General features: G+C 40.2%; 1 protein-coding gene across 2 annotated transcripts; it reads right to left on the bottom strand.

Annotated features, from left to right (window-relative positions):
* Positions 1 to 678: 678 nt before the first annotated feature.
* acox1 (acyl-CoA oxidase 1, palmitoyl) lies at positions 679 to 18246 on the bottom strand. 2 transcript variants are annotated; one of them, XM_080447798.1, is made up of 14 exons: positions 18032 to 18246; positions 16948 to 17107; positions 15012 to 15172; positions 12077 to 12184; positions 11398 to 11517; positions 10882 to 10997; positions 10229 to 10398; positions 8992 to 9154; positions 8615 to 8805; positions 7403 to 7582; positions 6201 to 6306; positions 5342 to 5485; positions 4306 to 4512; positions 679 to 3653 (listed from the first exon to the last, which is right to left on the bottom strand). In XM_080447798.1, the coding sequence occupies exons 1-14, from the start codon at positions 18138 to 18140 to the stop codon at positions 3603 to 3605; spliced, it is 1986 nt and encodes a 661-aa protein (XP_080303924.1). In that variant the 5' UTR covers positions 18141 to 18246; the 3' UTR covers positions 679 to 3602. The 2 variants fall into 2 exon arrangements, with proteins under 2 accessions (XP_080303924.1, XP_080303923.1); XM_080447797.1 differs by lacking the exon at positions 15012 to 15172 and adding an exon at positions 13409 to 13569.

The raw sequence follows: 18246 nt of genomic DNA, 5'->3' as shown, positions 1-18246 counted from the left end.
CGGGTGTCGCTGGTGAGGGATTTTGCCTGTCAATCATCGCCTCTGCTCCTCCCCCCCCAAAGGAAAGGATAGGGGAGGGGAGGGGCGAGGAGGAGAGTGGGCGGGATTAATCGACTGTGACCGAAGGGCCAAGCTCAGATTACTTTTCAGCCTAATTATTCAGAAAACCCCAGACCACAGAAAATCCACTGAATGTTCTAAGTTCAGGTTTTTTGGGTGTAATTGAGGTCATAAAACCCCAAATAAAACATTGAAAATAAAAAAAGTGAAAATGAATGTCATGATACCTTTAAGCTGACCGCCAGAGGGAGAAGGGAGGGGTCGAGGGGAGGGGAGCTACTTTAGGTCCTGTCAATGAAAATCAAGTGGTTTTGTTCTAAAAAAAAGTCTTCAGGGTTTAAATTATGCATGAACATGATCTCTTAGATCTAATTCTACACATCACACATACTCAGTCCTTGGACGCATAGACTTGACTAAAATACAACTTTTTTTTCCAGATCACAAACTGCCGTGATTAATCAAAGTAAATATTGTGATTATTTCAATATTTTAGAGCAAATGATGTAAATTCATTTGTACAGTATTTGCCTTGAGGCAGTTGTCTACTACACTATGTATTGCTTATTGCAGTTGGCCATCTAGTGGTTAAATACTGAACAGAAAACACACTGATAATTCAAACCTTTTATTAATAGAAGAATCAGCATAACAAATTATTTTCCCAACCATTAAAATCAATTCTTAACATCTGATTTGTTTCAATACATTATCATTCAAGAAGAATATCACAAAAAGCTAAAACAAAACTACCTGGATGGGATATGATGATAGTCATACATTTCATATGTACAGATACAGAAATCAACTGAACAAGAAACTACGAAAATAAAAGTGAAATGCATTCTTTTAGTCACATTATTAATCAAGGACATCTTCCTCAGGCACATAAATCGTGTTTATAGTCCACAGTAAGACTTTAAATTACAGCTCACTTGTTTCATCATTATAATCTAATTGTTACACAAATAATGTTATGCTGCTGGTCTCCCCAATAGCCTGTTCATTCACCTAGACATGTGTGAAGTCAGGTCTTTGGATTTGGCAACAATTTGGGGAAAACAAGTGGTAAAGAGAGAGAAAAGTAGAATGATAAAGTATAGGTGTATTGGTGGTGGAAAGGTGCTATAATTTAAAGTGTTGTCTCGTGTGACTATTCTCGTAGTGTGACGTTATAATTAAGCCCCACATAGCAGGGAGGGTTTTCCGTGCAAACTGTACATGAGTGGTTATATTAAATACTTGGATCTGAAAGGCCTTTTATCACCACATACCAGAAATCCCAACTGGTTCACAGATATGTTTATTTTTGTATAAACACATTTGACATCTCGCTTCATCTTGCAACCATCATCTGTAACATTCAAAAAGCGGTCTGTGTTTCACCCAGGTTATACTCAAATGCCAGAGAGTAAACATACATATCCTTGAATCTTTCATTGGTCATCCATTCCTGCTCATACTGACAGCACATCGCATGGATTAAAGCAAAATAAAATCTCAGTACTGAAAAAAATGTTGTATTATGCAATGTGTGAAACAGTGTTGAAAGGAGCCCTCCCCACATAAAGGCTGTTTCCTAAACAATTAACACAATATGTAAAATTATGTTTTAGTAATATTGTTCCTGCTGTTCAGTTCTACATACAGCCAACCAGGTGAAGAAATCACAGATTGAGGCTTTAACCTTTGCTTTTATGAAATATCCCATGGGAAAAGCTTCTAAACATAGTTTGACCACTTCAAATGCTCTAATCTTTAAGAAAATAACCGAAAATAGCCGATCTACAAGCTTGCAATGCATCACAGACGCATTGAGAGCTTGGCTATTGGCTATTTTAGCTGCGCAACATGCTTCCATAGAAAACATGCTGGCTTCTATGGGATCCAATTGACTGAAATCAGTCGTGGAAACTGAGAACTTTAATCCATGTGACATTGTCTTAATACACCATGAGGAGAAATCACACGATTAAACACATTTTCTTAATATGAAAAAAAAAAGGCAAATGCTCTCAAGGACCTTGATTGATCTGCTTAAAATTAAAATTAAATCATATTCATGTGCATTCAATCAAAAGTTCTCTCAGCCCTTAGAAATCAACCCATTACTCCACATGGTGTTATAAAATGTTTCACTTATATAAAATGTTAGTAACACTAGGTAACCTGTCAGGTTTATTAGTGTAGTACAATTTATTACATACATCTAATTTATAGTTTGTTGTATGACTGTGTCGCTCGCCGAAAATAACCGATACTCAAGTGAAAAATGTGACCCATCACATTAAGTTGAGGTGATAGTGAGAGGGAGGAAAGGCAGAGATAACATGGGTCCCCATCAGATTGAAAAGTAGTTAGGACACTGACACAAGCTGGTCTTAATGGGAAGCACGTTGATGCTTAATACTTTATACTTTTTAGGGTTTAAAGGATGATGAAATCCCCAGTCACGTTTCTTCTCTACCCACCCCACTGGTTTAAAAATGCAATGAACTGAAAAGGGGAGTTGAGAGAGCAGCATTGGAGAGGGCGAGAGGACTATCACCACCTGCATAACCGATTACATGGATTCCAACAAGTCTCAATTCTCAAAAGATTTGACAATGAGCGGGCTGAATGTCCATGCAAAGTCTCAAAGACTCAAATAATGCCACATCTTCTTTGTTAGCTTATAAAGCAGAGACACGTTTTAGATACTGACGACGATGTTTCTTCAGACAAAAGATGGAGATTTTTACCAAAAGGGGCACCATCTGGGGCATGAAACATTGTTTGTTGCATACTTACATGTAACCACGTAACTGGTAAAAATATGACCAGGAATGTTGTGTCACAAGTGATTTATATCAATTAACAAAAACATGTAATTTGGTGTGTCATCCCCTTTTAGCTGTTACCATGTGTGAGAATAGATCAAGCTTGTAGCGCATTTCTTATCTCAATTCTTGAACCCAAAAAACAGTTCCTACCAAAGCTTGTATCTCAGTAAGGTATCCACATTGATTTGTGCCTTTCAAATTTACACTGCCAAACATAATGCCCATATACCGAAAGAGGCTTTAAGACACTAGGTTCTTCACAGCTATAAAAACAAGATGTGAATAGGAGAGACCTGAAAGCAGACAAAACAAACAAAGAGAGTCCTGTTCATTTTCTATACTTGCAAATAAATATTTTATTAGAGAAAATACAGTACACAATGTTTTGGTTCCAAGACCTTGTCGGGCAAGAGGCATTTGTCTGACAAAGGTCTGCAAACCAAAAACTGGTATATTGTCTCTAATAAAAGAATGTTCTCTCTTTTCGTTTGTTTTATGAAAGAGGCATAAGGAAGCTGATCCCCTGTAAGTGCTATGGGGCATCTTCCATTTGGAGAGGCAAGTGACAGAGGAGAATGGGAGACTGAATAGCCCCTTCTGATTGGTAAGCAGCAGCAGATGGCAGGTGGCAGCCATCCTAGGGTTCCCACATTGGATTAGTATTATTGTTAGCATGACCTTGACCCTGTTACAGTTAGAGGTCCAGGGTCAAAGGTCAACTCACAATTTGGACTGCAGAGGCTTCAGGTACTTGTGGAAGGACTCATGGACCTGGAGAGGGAAAAGGAGTTGGGGAGAAAGCGTTGATAAAAATACTACACATACTACATTTAGTCTAGCATTTGCAAATCGTTAGCCACCAGATGGTTAGGATAAGACTGAAAGAACAATGTACAAAAAGTGCAAGGAACATCATAACTGCTGGAAAGTATTTAACTACTAAGTATTTAGTAGTAGGGGGTTCCAAAATGGTTCCCTACTGTCTGGTATTCCAAGTGGGTTAAAACAAACACTTAAGAAGATTATTAAAACTGATTCCTCGACTGGGTCTCAGGCTTGGCCGGGCGCTCCAACGAACACAATTGGCCATGGTTCCAGGTGTGAAGCCGACAGGAGAGGCTGATATGTCCGGTGCACTAGAGACCCCTATGGCTGTTAAGCAGCGAGTGGAACTGGGAGGGATAGCATGTTCTGCTGCATGCGTTATGCCCTCCCAGTGAAACTTTCACTGTAAGGTGAAAAGAAGCAGCTGGCATGTTTATCAGAGGAGACATGTGGTTGTCTACTACACCCTCCTCAAGACCGAAAAGAAGGGGTTGGCAGTGACATGGACCATACACATGGAGGAAATGGAAATGACTAAAAGCAACAACAAAAAATATATTTACAACAACTATGTGACTCAGGTAGAAGCCTGACTGACCTCTGTGCGGTTGAGGGGAGAGCTTTTGGCCCACTCGAACATGTGCTCATAGACATTTCCATCATATCTTCCCAGAGATGATTTAAGCAGCTCGTCGCGGTAGTCAAAGGCATCTACGAGCGCCACAGCATTAGGCCTCAACTGTGACAGTAGCTCCTTCAGACGAACCGATGCCAGCAGCATCTGTGGCACACTCAGAAGATCAGCCTAGGGTAGGAAAAAAAAAGATAATGTAGGGATGTCTCAAGAACAATTTCTTTATGGCGAGTATGGCGAGTGACTCCAACCACAGCAAATGGGCCAATTTTAGTGTAGCTATAATTCATTATTTAGATTTAGATGGATACAAATTATGACTTATTAATTCAAATTTATTACATTGAAGCTTTTAAGCACCTGTCTTGGCATGTTTTCCGACTCAATGGTGAACATCAAGGTTTTAATTTTCTACTGAAAGACAAACTGAAATTAAATCTAAAACCCTGAATACAAAAAGAGAATTCTTAAATTCTGCCGTAGTGCAGAATTCCTCATATGACTTACAGGAAACCACCACAATGTTGTACAAAGTCATGATCATGAATAGTATCTCTGACACAAAGCCCCCATTTTCCAAGCTGGGATACAACGGGGGCATTCAGCCCAGTCTGGTACACAGCTGAACCACTTATTTCTTTCACATAAGTGGTTGTGAAGATGATAGCATTTACAGTATGAGGAACATGAAAATATCTAAATCATTGAAGTGTCTTGCCGAGTCAAAGTCAAACAATTGTACAGCATCTTTGGCCCGATGCTTGATGTAGGAAAATGTGTGGCTAAAATGGAGCCACATCTTAGAAGCATCCTTTACTGATGGCCCATGTAAAAAGTATCCCACCTTGAAACAAGTAATTCAATCAGTCAGAGATTTTATGTGGAGACACAGTTTTGTACAAGGCCACACACTATGACGTACAGCACACTAATGCAAATACTCAACGTGTATGTATTGGTATTTGCATTAAAAGTGGAGAGTACTAACTGTTTTCCTTACCAGTAGGAAGTCTCCAGAGTTCTGTACAATGCCCTGCATGGCATAGAGCAGAGCCAGGGTTGACAGCACTGAGTGTACTGCGGTGTCTCCGATCTCTGTCAGCTTGGCTGAAAAAAGCTTCACCACCACATAGTGACAATGGGCCTAGTGAGGAGGAGGAAGAGAAATAAGATAAGGCAGTCCTGAGTCGGCCACCGTACGAAAGCACTTGATTGTGATTTTAGGGTCACAGTGATCTACATTTGGTACACAGTACAATACATGAAAACATATTAGTCATCCTCCTGTGGGTCGTGCATAGATTCAAAACAATTTGTAAGTTCAGTAAAAACTTTGAACTTACAAACTGAATAAAAACTTTTGAAGAAGAAAATAGACTATTAATCACCAGAGGACAATAGCAGATTTAGAAACCAGATACGCTAACAAGCAAACAAAAGAGTATACAGTATACACATTGAGTTACAAATATGGATGGTAATGATTCATATATTTAAGCCCCAAGAATTGTCTATCTATTAACCTGTTACAAATCTTGTCAAAGGCAACCTAGCAAGTTGAAACATCTGGACCTGACTTGCATGGGCTAGATGTGCTACATATGTCCTAAAACCAGACTTATCAGGAGAAAACGGGGGACCTGATGAAATTCAGGGAAGGTAAGGTAAGGGAGATATTGCTAAAACATATAGGTGCAGAGAGAATTCAATTTGTGTTAAATATTTAAGTTGTAAGAAAGGAGGTTGCACAGCTTGTAGCCACGATGCAATTACGTTTTTAAGTTACCTTTACACCACATTTATTGGCTAAGGATCTCTCAAGCCAAACACTGCGCGCGTGTACACACAAGAGTACTTACATCTGATGCTCTGACCAGGTCAATGGCACTGTTGTTCCAGGCGTCCTCCTGGCTCTTCCTGTGATGCAGCTCCTGCTGGATGCTCTTAGCTGCCAGTTCCACCAGCCTACACACACACACACACACACACACACACACACAATATTAACCCATGTCACTGTCAGCATAAAAATAACAGCATTCAAAAGGACACATGCACATTACCACCAGCTCAACAATGTACATGTTAAAAACACAGCCATCATCAACGCTGACTTTTTGTTTTCATTAATCATATGTTATATGGCGTTGCCATGTTGCCACAGCTGTATTGTAGTGCATGTGACAGTAAAAACCTTTGTCTTTACACTAAATGCTACTGCACCTTTTGGTGGTTTCTCAAAACTTGCAATAGTGTGGAAATTCGTTAAGGCAAGGGTATTAACCACTTGAACCTTGGCGTCCCTATTCTGAGAACTTTAGCCACAAATAGCAGATCTACAAGCTCACAATGCCTCACAGTAGATCAGCTATTTTCGGCAAACAGGTTTGGTGTAGACTAGGGAAAAACTAAGTACTGAGTGAAAGGTCAAGTTTACTAAGTATTGACAGTTTTTGTGGTTAAATGCGGAATGTGGAAAATACACATGAAATATCAACATGAATCCAACATGCACTCCATCTATGAAATCTATGAAAAAGTTTATAATCTGGAACATAATGCATATACATATATAGTGGGGGTCCCTGCTTCATCTCTCTCTCAGCTAGGGGGTTGAAAAACGTTGAAGACCCCTGCATCTCAAATCTCATAAATTAGTAGACAAATGTAAAAGAATGACAAAACTAAGGAGACACAAATGTATCAAAAAGGGAGAGGAGACGTTATCTCAACAAACACCGGCGCCATTGCCTTTTATCGCTGCATGATTCCATATCTGGAACATTATTTATTTGGAAAGCCACAGTAACAGCTCTGTGATGACTTTCACAGCCGATGAAATGGATTCAGATTTGACTAAAGCCTGGCAGTATGCAGGCATGTGAGTAAGACATCAAAAATGAACATAAATAGGACCGTGTCAGTTAGCAGCACATTCAGGGATACACCTTGGCTGACAGGAGATCAGAGTAGCAAGAATCAGAGTAGCTGGAACTTTCTGTCTATTTACTCAGCATCCTGTCGTTTCTTATGTGCATGCGTGCACACAAGTGTCGCTTACTTGGCAGCCCGTAGTTTGTAGATCTCCACTAGGCTGCTGAGGTCATTGATATCGACCACGGTGGGTCTGGCTGAGACAGGCTGGGGCTGGACCATACGCAGATCTGCATCATTGAGGTAGGACACGATGCCACTCAGCTGGTGGCCAGCCCGCGCCTGCTTGTAACTTTTCAGCAGGTACCTGTGCGTACAAAGAAACATGGGTGTCGGTGATAAAAAGCACAAAGAGAGACATGGAGTGTCACAGTGAAAGAAAGAAACCAAATGTATACTTTCATGCACAACTGTGTCAAAAAGTGGCATATTTTCAGCTGAAAAACGTGTCAGCTTGATTTGCTGTTGAAAATATAGCCTTAATTCACACCCTGAAAATGTTGATGAGTACTGTAGATACAACAAAGAGCTCACACCGACTGTTAGGTTATGAAGGCAAAAAACCTGGTGTTGGTGTGTTTCATCTGTCTTATCCACCAATTTAATTTATCATACTGTCGTGCTGCTGGGTGGTGAGGTGTGGGTAATGACGGGCACGACAAAGTTTATCCACTTTGCAGAGTTTACTGGGAGTGGGAACGCAGGTGAGTACAGTTTACTTTTCAGTATCGCTGGTCAAGATGGTAACACTAATACTAACAACTAATGCTTGCTGGTTACAGGTAGTTATTCTGTCACTTGGGCCCTCTCGTTCTAGCACAGAACGGGAGACGATCCGTACATGCTGTTGAACACTGAGAAACTCTGATAACACTGAACAGGAAATGCTGATGTCTCTTATCAAAACCAGCACAGAAAATAGGACAGCCAATGACAGTGTGACATGAACATGCACATCCAATCAGACTAGGAGGTATCTCAAATCTATAGGTAACTCATTCCCATGTTACACACATTCACAGGTGTCACAGGGCTTTACTGCCCATTACAACACTACTCTTGCTCATTAAGTATGTATGGCCATGGCCTGTGGTTGTGTGTCTGTATGCTTATTCATTGACCGACACAGGATCTTTAGATTTATTATTATTATTTTCTCATTTAAAATTTCCCATAATCAAAGGGGAACTTCGACCGTATACTATTTAATGTGAATCACGTTCTACTGTGAAGACATGTGATAAGTCAGTGCCCCTCACAATAGAATGATAGGATTCAAGTTAAATGTTAGTTGTCACACCCAGGTATGCATGAATGAACATATGTGGGACACACCTACCTGGCAGTCTGCAGCATCATGACTGTGTTCTCTCCCTCGTAGGTGCAGGTGGGGGTGAAGTTGACGTAGATGTCAGGCAGGGCGCTGCTACAAGAGTAGCCGTGGCCCCCGCAAGACATACGGCACACCTCGATGCCTGCGTTGGCCGCCCATGTGGTGAAGGCCTTCAGTCCCGCCGACAGGGCATGGAGCTGAACAAGCGATGGCAAGAGGTTAAATATGTCCGTGCGTGGCTACTGTGAAAGAACTTGTGCCAAAGAAGCAGGAGGTGACAAATTGTGTGCAATCAGCAGGTTTCCACAATTATATCTGTACAAATAACAAGAGATTAGTCATCTGGTTTGAGAAGTGCCAGTGCATGTGTGACGTGTCAGTACCTCCGGCAGTTCACTGAAGTCTCCCTGGCTGATGTCTCCAGTGATACGGTGGTAGGTCTGGGTCATGTACTGGCCTACAAAATGGAAGGCATAGGCCATGGCCAACAGAGGGAACAGTTTGTACTGCTGCGTTTGGTATTCCAAGATCTGGGGCTCTGGCTCGCTGCAGAACAAGAAAGGGAAGGTATTAATTATTCCAATAAAACACTGATTCACGTTAAATTGACATGGGCAGATTTGTGGTCATGTCTGCACTTGCTCATCCTCACATGAACATCAGGATTCAAATTGTCATTTCTATGCAGTGAGTTTGAAGGAGAAAACCATTTGAAATTACTGTTTAAAATTCTCCATCATCAGTGTAATTGTATATTCACCGAAGGATTCACTCTTGTGAACAAGAGTAAAAACATTTAAGTAAAATAAAAGCACCAAATTAAAAAGCTATTAAGTGTCAACAAATTTGACCCCAGGATAGCCTTAGAAGGAAGGTCATGGGGTCGTCAGTAGAGTCCAGACCACATTCACCCAGACCCTCTATCCTGGAATTTGGCTTGCATCATATTCTGGAGGTTCTGCTGAGTTTTGTGACCTCAAGTAGATCACATTTTGGGTTTGTCTCCACTGACTTCACAGAGTAATGTTTGTTCAGTCAAACTTAACAAAAATATCTCATTCCGACTGTAAATTTGGAGTTTATTTGTAGATTGAAAAAGTATGATAATGATGCGAAATAAATAGATTTACCTAATTTGATCTGTTGTTTTTATGTAAAAAGAAATTAATTTGTTTTGGTGTAAAAATAAATTAACAGACATGATGGAATCAAGGACTCGCTTAACGTGGTTTTTAGACACCACTGTCTTTTGTTGAGATTCTGAGGTCTTATTGGGCAACATCAAGCGAAATACTGCACACACAAGTAGTAGGTTCAATTTTGGGCATGGTTATATATCACAATCACTCTGCTTCGAAAGACCTCAATTATGATGCACAAGCTATAATTGTATAGTCATTTATTTGCTCCTTGGAATGTTAGAGGCCTGGTCACTGTTGGCTTTGTTTTGTCACTGTTGTGTATGTTTTGCTGGAAAACTCTTGTGTTGACAAAGAAACTGTATTCAACTTGTTTCAACTGGCACAAGGGTGAGTAGATAATGTGCTATGTGGGTCCTGTATAATTGCGTGTCCAAGTGAGTGAGTGAGTGAGTGAGTGAGTGTGTGTGTAATTGCTCACCCAGCGCGGATCTCAGACTGATGTCGGACTGAACTGTAGCGGATGGCGATGGTGCATGATTTGGAGAGGGCACGGGAGGACTCGCCTACGATCATGGAGCGGATAAAGACCATGGTGCCGTAGGTCAGCTTGGCACTGGGAGGCTTTACATAGCTGCCGTCTGGTGCCACCTTGTGGACCAAAAGAACAACGACAACAAAAAACAAACAGTCAATCAGACTACAACGGCAGTCATAAAAATCAATGCTTTCTGCATTGTTGCTCTCCAACCAAGAGGAACTGTTTCAAACATTCTACAGTATTCATACAGGATGGGTGAAGTATGGTCAGGGGACTTTCAATAGACGTGCAACGTAGTTCCACAAGTTTCCTAGGGCGTTGTGGGCATCACTTCCAGGCGATTTGATCAGGTATCAAATCGACAGGAAGTGATGCCCACAGCGCCCTAGGAAACTTGTGGATAGTTTTGCTTTGTTTGGGATGTTTCTGGGCGTCAAGCTTTGAGCGCTGGGTTTCGCTTTAGGGAGGAGGTGCAAACATTTAAAGTTGTGTTTTCTACAAACTGCAAATCATAATTGATATACCTTTAACTGGTTTTAGTAAAACCATGTCCTTATGTTATTACTTTATGTCAGTCAGTGGCAGAAGTTTACCTTTGAGTATTTCATCAGCATGTAATCACGTGGGATTCGCACGTTCTCCAGTTTCAGATAGCCATTATCAACCTCAGCAAAGCCAAATTTTGGACCGATATCGCCAATCACAATGCCTGAGAGGAGAGTCAGAAGGACAGACAGGCAGAGAAATGGAGAGACAAAGAGACAGAGATAAATATTAATTAAAAGAAAAAAAAGTAATTGTCAGGTTTGAATTTTCTCACAATGCCGTTTTCGCCTACAGTTATTATTTATTCAGCTCTCATTATAACAAAATGTTTAATGAATAGGAGCTTAGTGATGTACCTGTAATTTGACACGATCACTGGATGAAGTGATGTATGCATTAAAGACTGTGGTAACTGAGCTATTTAACATGAGTAGAAGGTCAGGGCCAATTTTCTCAATGACTTCATAAAAAAGTATGGTTGATATACTGTAATGTAAATACAAGCAATCACACAGCAAGCACAAACACACAAAGAGAGAGAGAGAAAGAGAGCAAGCGTTTACCTGGCAGTGGTTCGTGGGTTTCCATACTGCGGAGTGGTACAATGAAAGCATGCAGACCGCGGTGACTGCCTTGGGTGTAAAGCTGGGCCAGGACTATAGCATGGTTGGACGTCTTTCCAACTGGAAAGAAAAAGAGAGAGAGAATGAAGGGTGGTAAGGTGGTAACAAGATAATTAGATCTTGATCTTGAAGTTTTCTAAAAATTGCAGGGGAAAAAATAAAATGCTATATGCTTTTAAGAGAAAATAAAATAACTAATGATAATAATAATAATAAAGTAAACATTTGAATCACAATCATTTTATTAAGAAAAACGCCTCCACTCTCCATAGTGTAGGCCTAAAATCCCTTAAAAGACCATACCGTTGTTAACACATGTCATGTGTATTCACAGCTTTTGTCCTATATCACACACAAACATAGACGGATGGGTGGATTAACTGGATTTCAGAAAAGTTGGTGGGAATAATCAGTAGGCTGTCTTGAAGAAATTAATAGATTTTCGGTCAAATATGTGAAAGATCAAGGTCATAATCATGGTCAAGATCGAGAATGGATGGCTGCGAGAATGGATGGCCGCATTATCACGAAACTTGGAGGGAATGATCAGTAGGCCACCTTGAAGAAACAAACTGCCAGTATGGTCCTTTAAGAAACATTGCAGAATGCAGGTACTTACGACCCCCAGGCCACCATTTGATGGAGGTAATAGTGGGGCTGTTCAAGACAAACTCCTGTGTGGCAGGGTCATACGTGGCAGTGGTCTCCAACCCTCTGAGGTGGGTGCCTAGGACAACCAAAGCCCACCAAATGCACACATTCAAGCACGCGCACGGCCGCACGCACGCACGCACACACAGATACAATACAGACACACACACAGATACCATACAGAAAGCCAAGTTATCACTTTGTTATGGAGGAATACAACTGTATTATGATCAAAGTGCCCATTACACAATAAACTACAAATCACAAGGTCATAGGAATATACTGTTAACAGTAAATACTATATCAAACTATTCTATGCATACTACAAAGGAATTGGTACATTGAATGGTGAGTTAGAATTTGTGTATTCATTTCAAAATGCCAAAATGATGGATAAATCTAGCACTTTATTTTCCCTCTAATTCTTTGCCAGGTTTGAAAATTCATGAAAAAACGAATTGGACAGACAATAGTCAAATCAATTATTCTAAACACTAACCCACTAATTTGAAGTGTCAAAATGATGTATTGGTTTGGCCTTTGTAGGTATTTGACAGATTTCAAAATCAATTCAAATGGTTCATCTTATGAATGCTAAATTACACAATGTAATATTTGACAACTAAGATTTCTCATTTGCATCTTCTCAAAACAAAAATTAGGCCAAGGGGCCAGAAGGGGCAGCAACAAGCTATGTTTACTGTACAACACCAATATAAACTGCACCATACCGTGTAAATAATAACACTTACTTTGCATGCACACACGCACCCTAACTGCATACAATTCCTATTAAGCACCATTTGCCTGACCCATCGCGCAATGCTGTACTTGAAGCAAGATGAGGCCACAGGGCTGAAGAGGGGCACAAGTTCTAGATTTCTACTCTCTATTCTGACAGGAACACCGTCCTAATCAGGCATCCATTAATACAGCAACCAGATTTGGACACAATACCAACAGTAACAACTATAAAAACTTTAACAAATACAAATCTATAGGATTCCTCATAAGCCAGAATAGGATTGTAAGCCGATTTGTTTTGACCACTTGAACAGTTGAGTCCAAACTAAAGGAGGACAACGGGACTAAAAGACGGCATGAAAAGCAGTTTCACTCTGGAGGGCTGATTGGTGCACATTGCAAGTGGCTGGTAGCCACTGATTGTAACAATTACAAGGACGGCACATTCCAAAAGATTGGGTATGCAACGTTATGCTTTGTTTAAAAAAAAAATGCAATGCAAAGAAATGCAGATTTCAAGCAAAATGGTGGTCTATCTTAGGTCTGTTTATTTTACCATGGCCCATCTCAGTCTGAGCGTAGGTGCCGATGATCTCCAGATTCCAGGCAGACATGAAGAAACGGTCCATCTGCTCTGGGGTGGCCTGGTTAAGCAGTGTGGGCAGGAACATCCCCAAATGGAGATCCAGGGGATCCGGGCTACCACGGGTCACACAACTAAACCAAGGAATCATAGGGCAATGGCAAAAAAAAAAGTAGGAAATAAGAATAAAAAATATTGGAGGTAATAGGAAAGACATAAGGGAGGGATTTTTCATGGAGACCCACAAAAGAAAAAGGGAGCACAATGGAGAAGGTATGACCCAATGGATCCCAAATTAATGTAGAGTGAAATTGGAAAAGACAGAGCAAACCACAACCTGTTAGCATATCATGCAAATTGATTTAAAAAGTGCCCATTTGAAACCAAAATATGTGCATTTGATCACTCATAAACTGTGTTATGTTAATTTATAAATAATTATGACATAAATTACTGCAAAGTACAAGATCAGCTACCCTGGACCTAGTGTACCAGCCATTTACTCAAAGTCTAAAACAACACTGCAGCCTTGAATATTATAATAAAATCCAGCAGACAGCTTGTTGTAGGAATTTCAGATTATAACATGCTTGACCCAATCTTGGTCCAGCAGTAGCCCAAAATGTACATGAAAATACAGAAAACCCCATTGTCAGATCATGGGCATCCAAACAACATTTCAAAGACACAGGCAGAAAACAATAGATATCCATGTGTGTGAGTCAAAAGCATGAAACAAGCAAACAAAGCTTGCTTGGCCTATATTCTTACACATCACAGATTTCTCTGCCTCTCAGATAACAATAGGATATTCAGGAGCTGCAACTCAATCTCATTCTCTTCAAAGGCACTAGGGTACGTATAGCTATAATACTGCATGCCGTCACTTTGGTGAACAGTGTAAAAAGCCTTGTTTCAACTGATCTCTTCTAGTTATCCAGGCATCCGAGCATCATCAGCACAACCTCGTACCTACACACACTGATGACTTAACTGTAATGAATGCTGTGGGAATCAAGCTAATATTTTTTCTAATGGCGCTAATAATCAAAGTAATTGCATAGGAAGAGATATCAAAATGCATACAAGCTTTTGTACAAGCTGGTCACTAACATGTATTAGTTAGTGACCTGGCTACTGCTAAAAACAGGAGAGTTTTGCTAGGAAAATAATTGTAAAATTAATATTTGTAAAAATGTTATGAACATTTTGGAAGCAACTTGTAGGCAGATTATGACTGAATACAATATAATGATCTACTGTGCTACTGCAAATCATTAAAGCAACAATAATAGCAATTCAACAGAACAACTCGCATTAATCCACGCAGAGCAAGTAAGAAACTAAGCAACTTTTATGATTTTCTTTGAAATAATTGAGATCTGTCAAATTCCTACAAGAAATCGGCACAATGATGCGCTGTCCATACCAGGTCATACATTTCAAAGTCCTACTTTTCCCTCCTTAAAAATTTTGCATCATTTTGGCGAAGCAAGGCATTTTATTCGATATGGCGTGTTGTCTGAAGGACAACAAAGCAGTGATTAACGCTGTAAAGGCTAAATCCAGAACTGACCATGTCCAAGCTCAGTTTGGGCATAGGTGCCCAGGACCTTCAAAGACTCGGCCAGAGGGACCCATTTCTTGAACTGTTGAGGGTCACACTGACTATACAGCGTTGGAAGAAACATGACGAAGTGAAGACCCAATGCCTCCTGATGGTGGCCCCTAAACACACTGGGTGAAGGAAACATGAGAGAAACTGAACTTAGGGCTCTGTCTTTGACTTGTTTCTGTTTGGAATATCTGTTGATGGTCAGCCCTGAAATGTAATTTTAACAATGCATACATGTGGTATATTCTTATATGAACATGGCAGTGTTGCGCCTCCCTCCTTCCTTCCTGTTCTGCAACATTCAACCACATGAACCTAGGATCCCTATTCTGGGCATGTCATAATAATCGGCGAATATTCTGCAAAAATAGGCAAACATAGGCAGAAAATAGGCAAAGTCAGCTAAAATAGCAGATGTACAAGCTCACACAGATCTGCTATTTTTCCTATTTGACATACAACAAAGTAGGGTTAAGTGGTTAAGGTTGAACCTCTCCTCGTCATTGTTGTTGCTAGAGCACAGACTTTTCTTCTACAGTACTTGTCACTTTCTATTTGATAATTTTGAGTGCATGGTGCTCCAACTGTCCTTTAATGCTGCACAATTTACTGATGAATCTTATACAGTATGTGACTATGTGTTCATTCATTATGACTGGGACATGATGGAGCTAAGAGGAAGCCAGTAAAAATAACCATCCTAATACTAAGCAGAGTAACACTCCTCCAACTCAGCTGCAACTTTTTACAGAATCCACCACTGTTGTAGCATAGTGTGTTACAGTAATATTAATTACAGTCAGTACAGTGAATTATTGAGTTGTTGTCAAATTTTGATGATGATGTAAGAAATAGAAATCTGTTGTGGTCATAATGACATCATTTACTAAGAAACGCTCAGACCCTGCATTACCTCTGACCCAGTTATAATCTCATGATCTTTGCACTGCCGTGAAAAAAAATGCCTCTGTACTGTTCATAAAATAAACTTACACAATATGGCAGGGTGCCAACGACCTTAATGATAAAGAGCCTCAACACAAGCCTATAGCTTCATTTACTACATGAACAAATGCAGATAACTCAGAGTTACGGTATTATTTACACGTTTTACGTTCCCCAAAGATAAAAATGTAGATGATTATTTTCCTCATGTCACCTTAGATATGTCATCTCGGGGATGGCTTCAGAATGACAAATTATACTATTGAAATGTGCAATAAACATCCAAACTTGTCTATCACCCACTTGGGTCAGAGTGACCCAAGTGGTGAAGGCTTCTTACTGCACTAACTGAGAAATGCTTCAGAGGATTTTCTCATTGTTTAGCAGTAATGAAACTATAGTTAATCAGCAGAGTAACTCCCACAGCAGCACATGGAACATGACTAAGCGTGCTTGGCCTGGAGGAGAGCAGGTAGTAAGAGGCTGGGCAATCTTTAAGCTCAAAAGGTGAAAGATTACCAACCACTGGAGCGGTTTGCCTACAACAGTGTCCTGATGAGCAACGCTAGTATAAGACTAAAAAGGATCTTCTTTTTAGTTTTTGTCAATAATTATCACCATATTATAATTATCTTTAATATCTAAGTGTCCTTGAGCAAGACACAAAACCCCTAACTGCTGCCGATGAGCAGGTTGCTGCCTTGCATGGGTTCCGCGCCGCCATCGCTGTGTGAATGGGTGAATTTAATGCACACTGTGAAGCGCATTTAAGAAGGGTGCTACATAAATGCACCATTTTCTATTTAATGATTTTAGAGAAAGGATGCCGATTGCTGAACAATGCCGCTGATGCTGTCACTTTGCTGCTCCCTACTTTTTTACATTTAAAAATCTGTTGCTTATTTCTGCTGTTACTCAGTATGTTTAATCACTGATGCATCGTGAAATGTACCTCTTGTAGAAGTAGATCTCTTCAGGATCTGCGATGCCATACTCCCTGAGCTTCACGACCATTTGAGCACTCTTTTTAACCGCCCTGTCGTAGCGCTCGCTGCGGGACAGGAAGTTTGGGTCCTCATGCTGGAAATCTGGGTCGCTGAGCACCAGGGACTCTATAGGAAGAGAGTGGAAGTCAATTCCCATTGAAACCGGGAAAGCACCCGTGTCATTTTAGATTTTAGCTATATGGCACATTGGTTCTCTGATAATCAAAAATAGCAGATATACACGCTCATATGAGCGTGTATGAGCTATGAGCTTGTACATCTGCTATTTTTGAAAAATCTTGAAGATTTGTGCAAATCTTTGAATATATATATTTTTTAAAGTGAACATCTTTAACTAAATTCTTTCCTTCTGGAGGTCCCTGGAACAAAGATGTTTTGAGATGTGGGGGTGGGGGGGGGGTCGGCAGCCAAATACATATAGTTTTGGGGGTCCTTGACATGAAAAAGTTTGAGCACCTCTGATATAGCAACATCAGTTTTTCATGTCTGGTATATCGTTGTATATTATTGTATGTCTTAAAATGTCTCTATGAATTGAATACACAGGACCACAATGGAAACAAGCCCTCAGGGCTTTTTGTGTTATCCTTTTAGCACCATCATATAATCGTACCACTGTACTATTTGCAAACTGCAATCAATCAAACTAAAAATGAACCACAATAACAAATAGAGATGACAACAACAAACCAACACATTTTGTGTACATTAACACCTACCTATCTGCTACCCAACAGATAAATGTGTGGCTACTGTAGTTAGTTAACACATCATCACATCATTTTGGAAATTCTGTCATCTTTATTTCTCACATATATGTAACATGCTGTTGTACATCTTATTACAGCTCAAGATGTATATCCACAGTAGACATGATTAGCTTAATTTGCTAATATTAGTTTATATAACCTAGCAGCTTAGAAACAATGCACCAGGACCACATGCAGGCAGCTACATAACAGTTACTCTAGACGTAGATAGAAGGTATGGTTAAGTAAGGGACGACATGATGTACATTGTAAAACTCACCGATTTCTCGCCTCCTGCGGCTCTTCTCGGGACCCCCGTCCAGAATATTTGTGAGTTTCTCGACATCAAATGTGGCTCTTTGCCGCTCTCTGACAATGTCAGGATTCATTGTTATAAACCTCACTAAACAAGCACTGTTGTTGTTGTTGTTGAAATAATGAGTGACCTCAGGCTCTTCAGCAGCAGTGACTAACACACCGACACCGGAGACGATT

This window comes from Gymnoscopelus braueri (genome assembly GCF_963280865.1).
Source record: "Gymnoscopelus braueri genome assembly, chromosome: 2".
NCBI classification, from domain to species: domain Eukaryota; kingdom Metazoa; phylum Chordata; class Actinopteri; order Myctophiformes; family Myctophidae; genus Gymnoscopelus; species Gymnoscopelus braueri.
The sequence above is the reverse complement of the archived record's forward strand: the minus strand, read 5'-3'. Positions and strand labels throughout refer to the sequence as shown.

Coding starts and splice junctions, on each gene's coding strand:
- acox1 (XM_080447798.1), bottom strand. CDS start 18,140: ATGAATCCTGACATTGTCAGAGAGCGGCAAAGAGCCACATTTGATGTC. Junction 17,108..18,031: donor CCGCAGGAGGCGAGAAATCG/GTGAGTTTTACA, acceptor CTCTTCCTATAG/AGTCCCTGGTGCTCAGCGAC. Junction 3,654..4,305: donor CTCCCCTCAACCGCACAGAG/GTCAGTCAGGCT, acceptor TTCCCTCTCCAG/GTCCATGAGTCCTTCCACAA.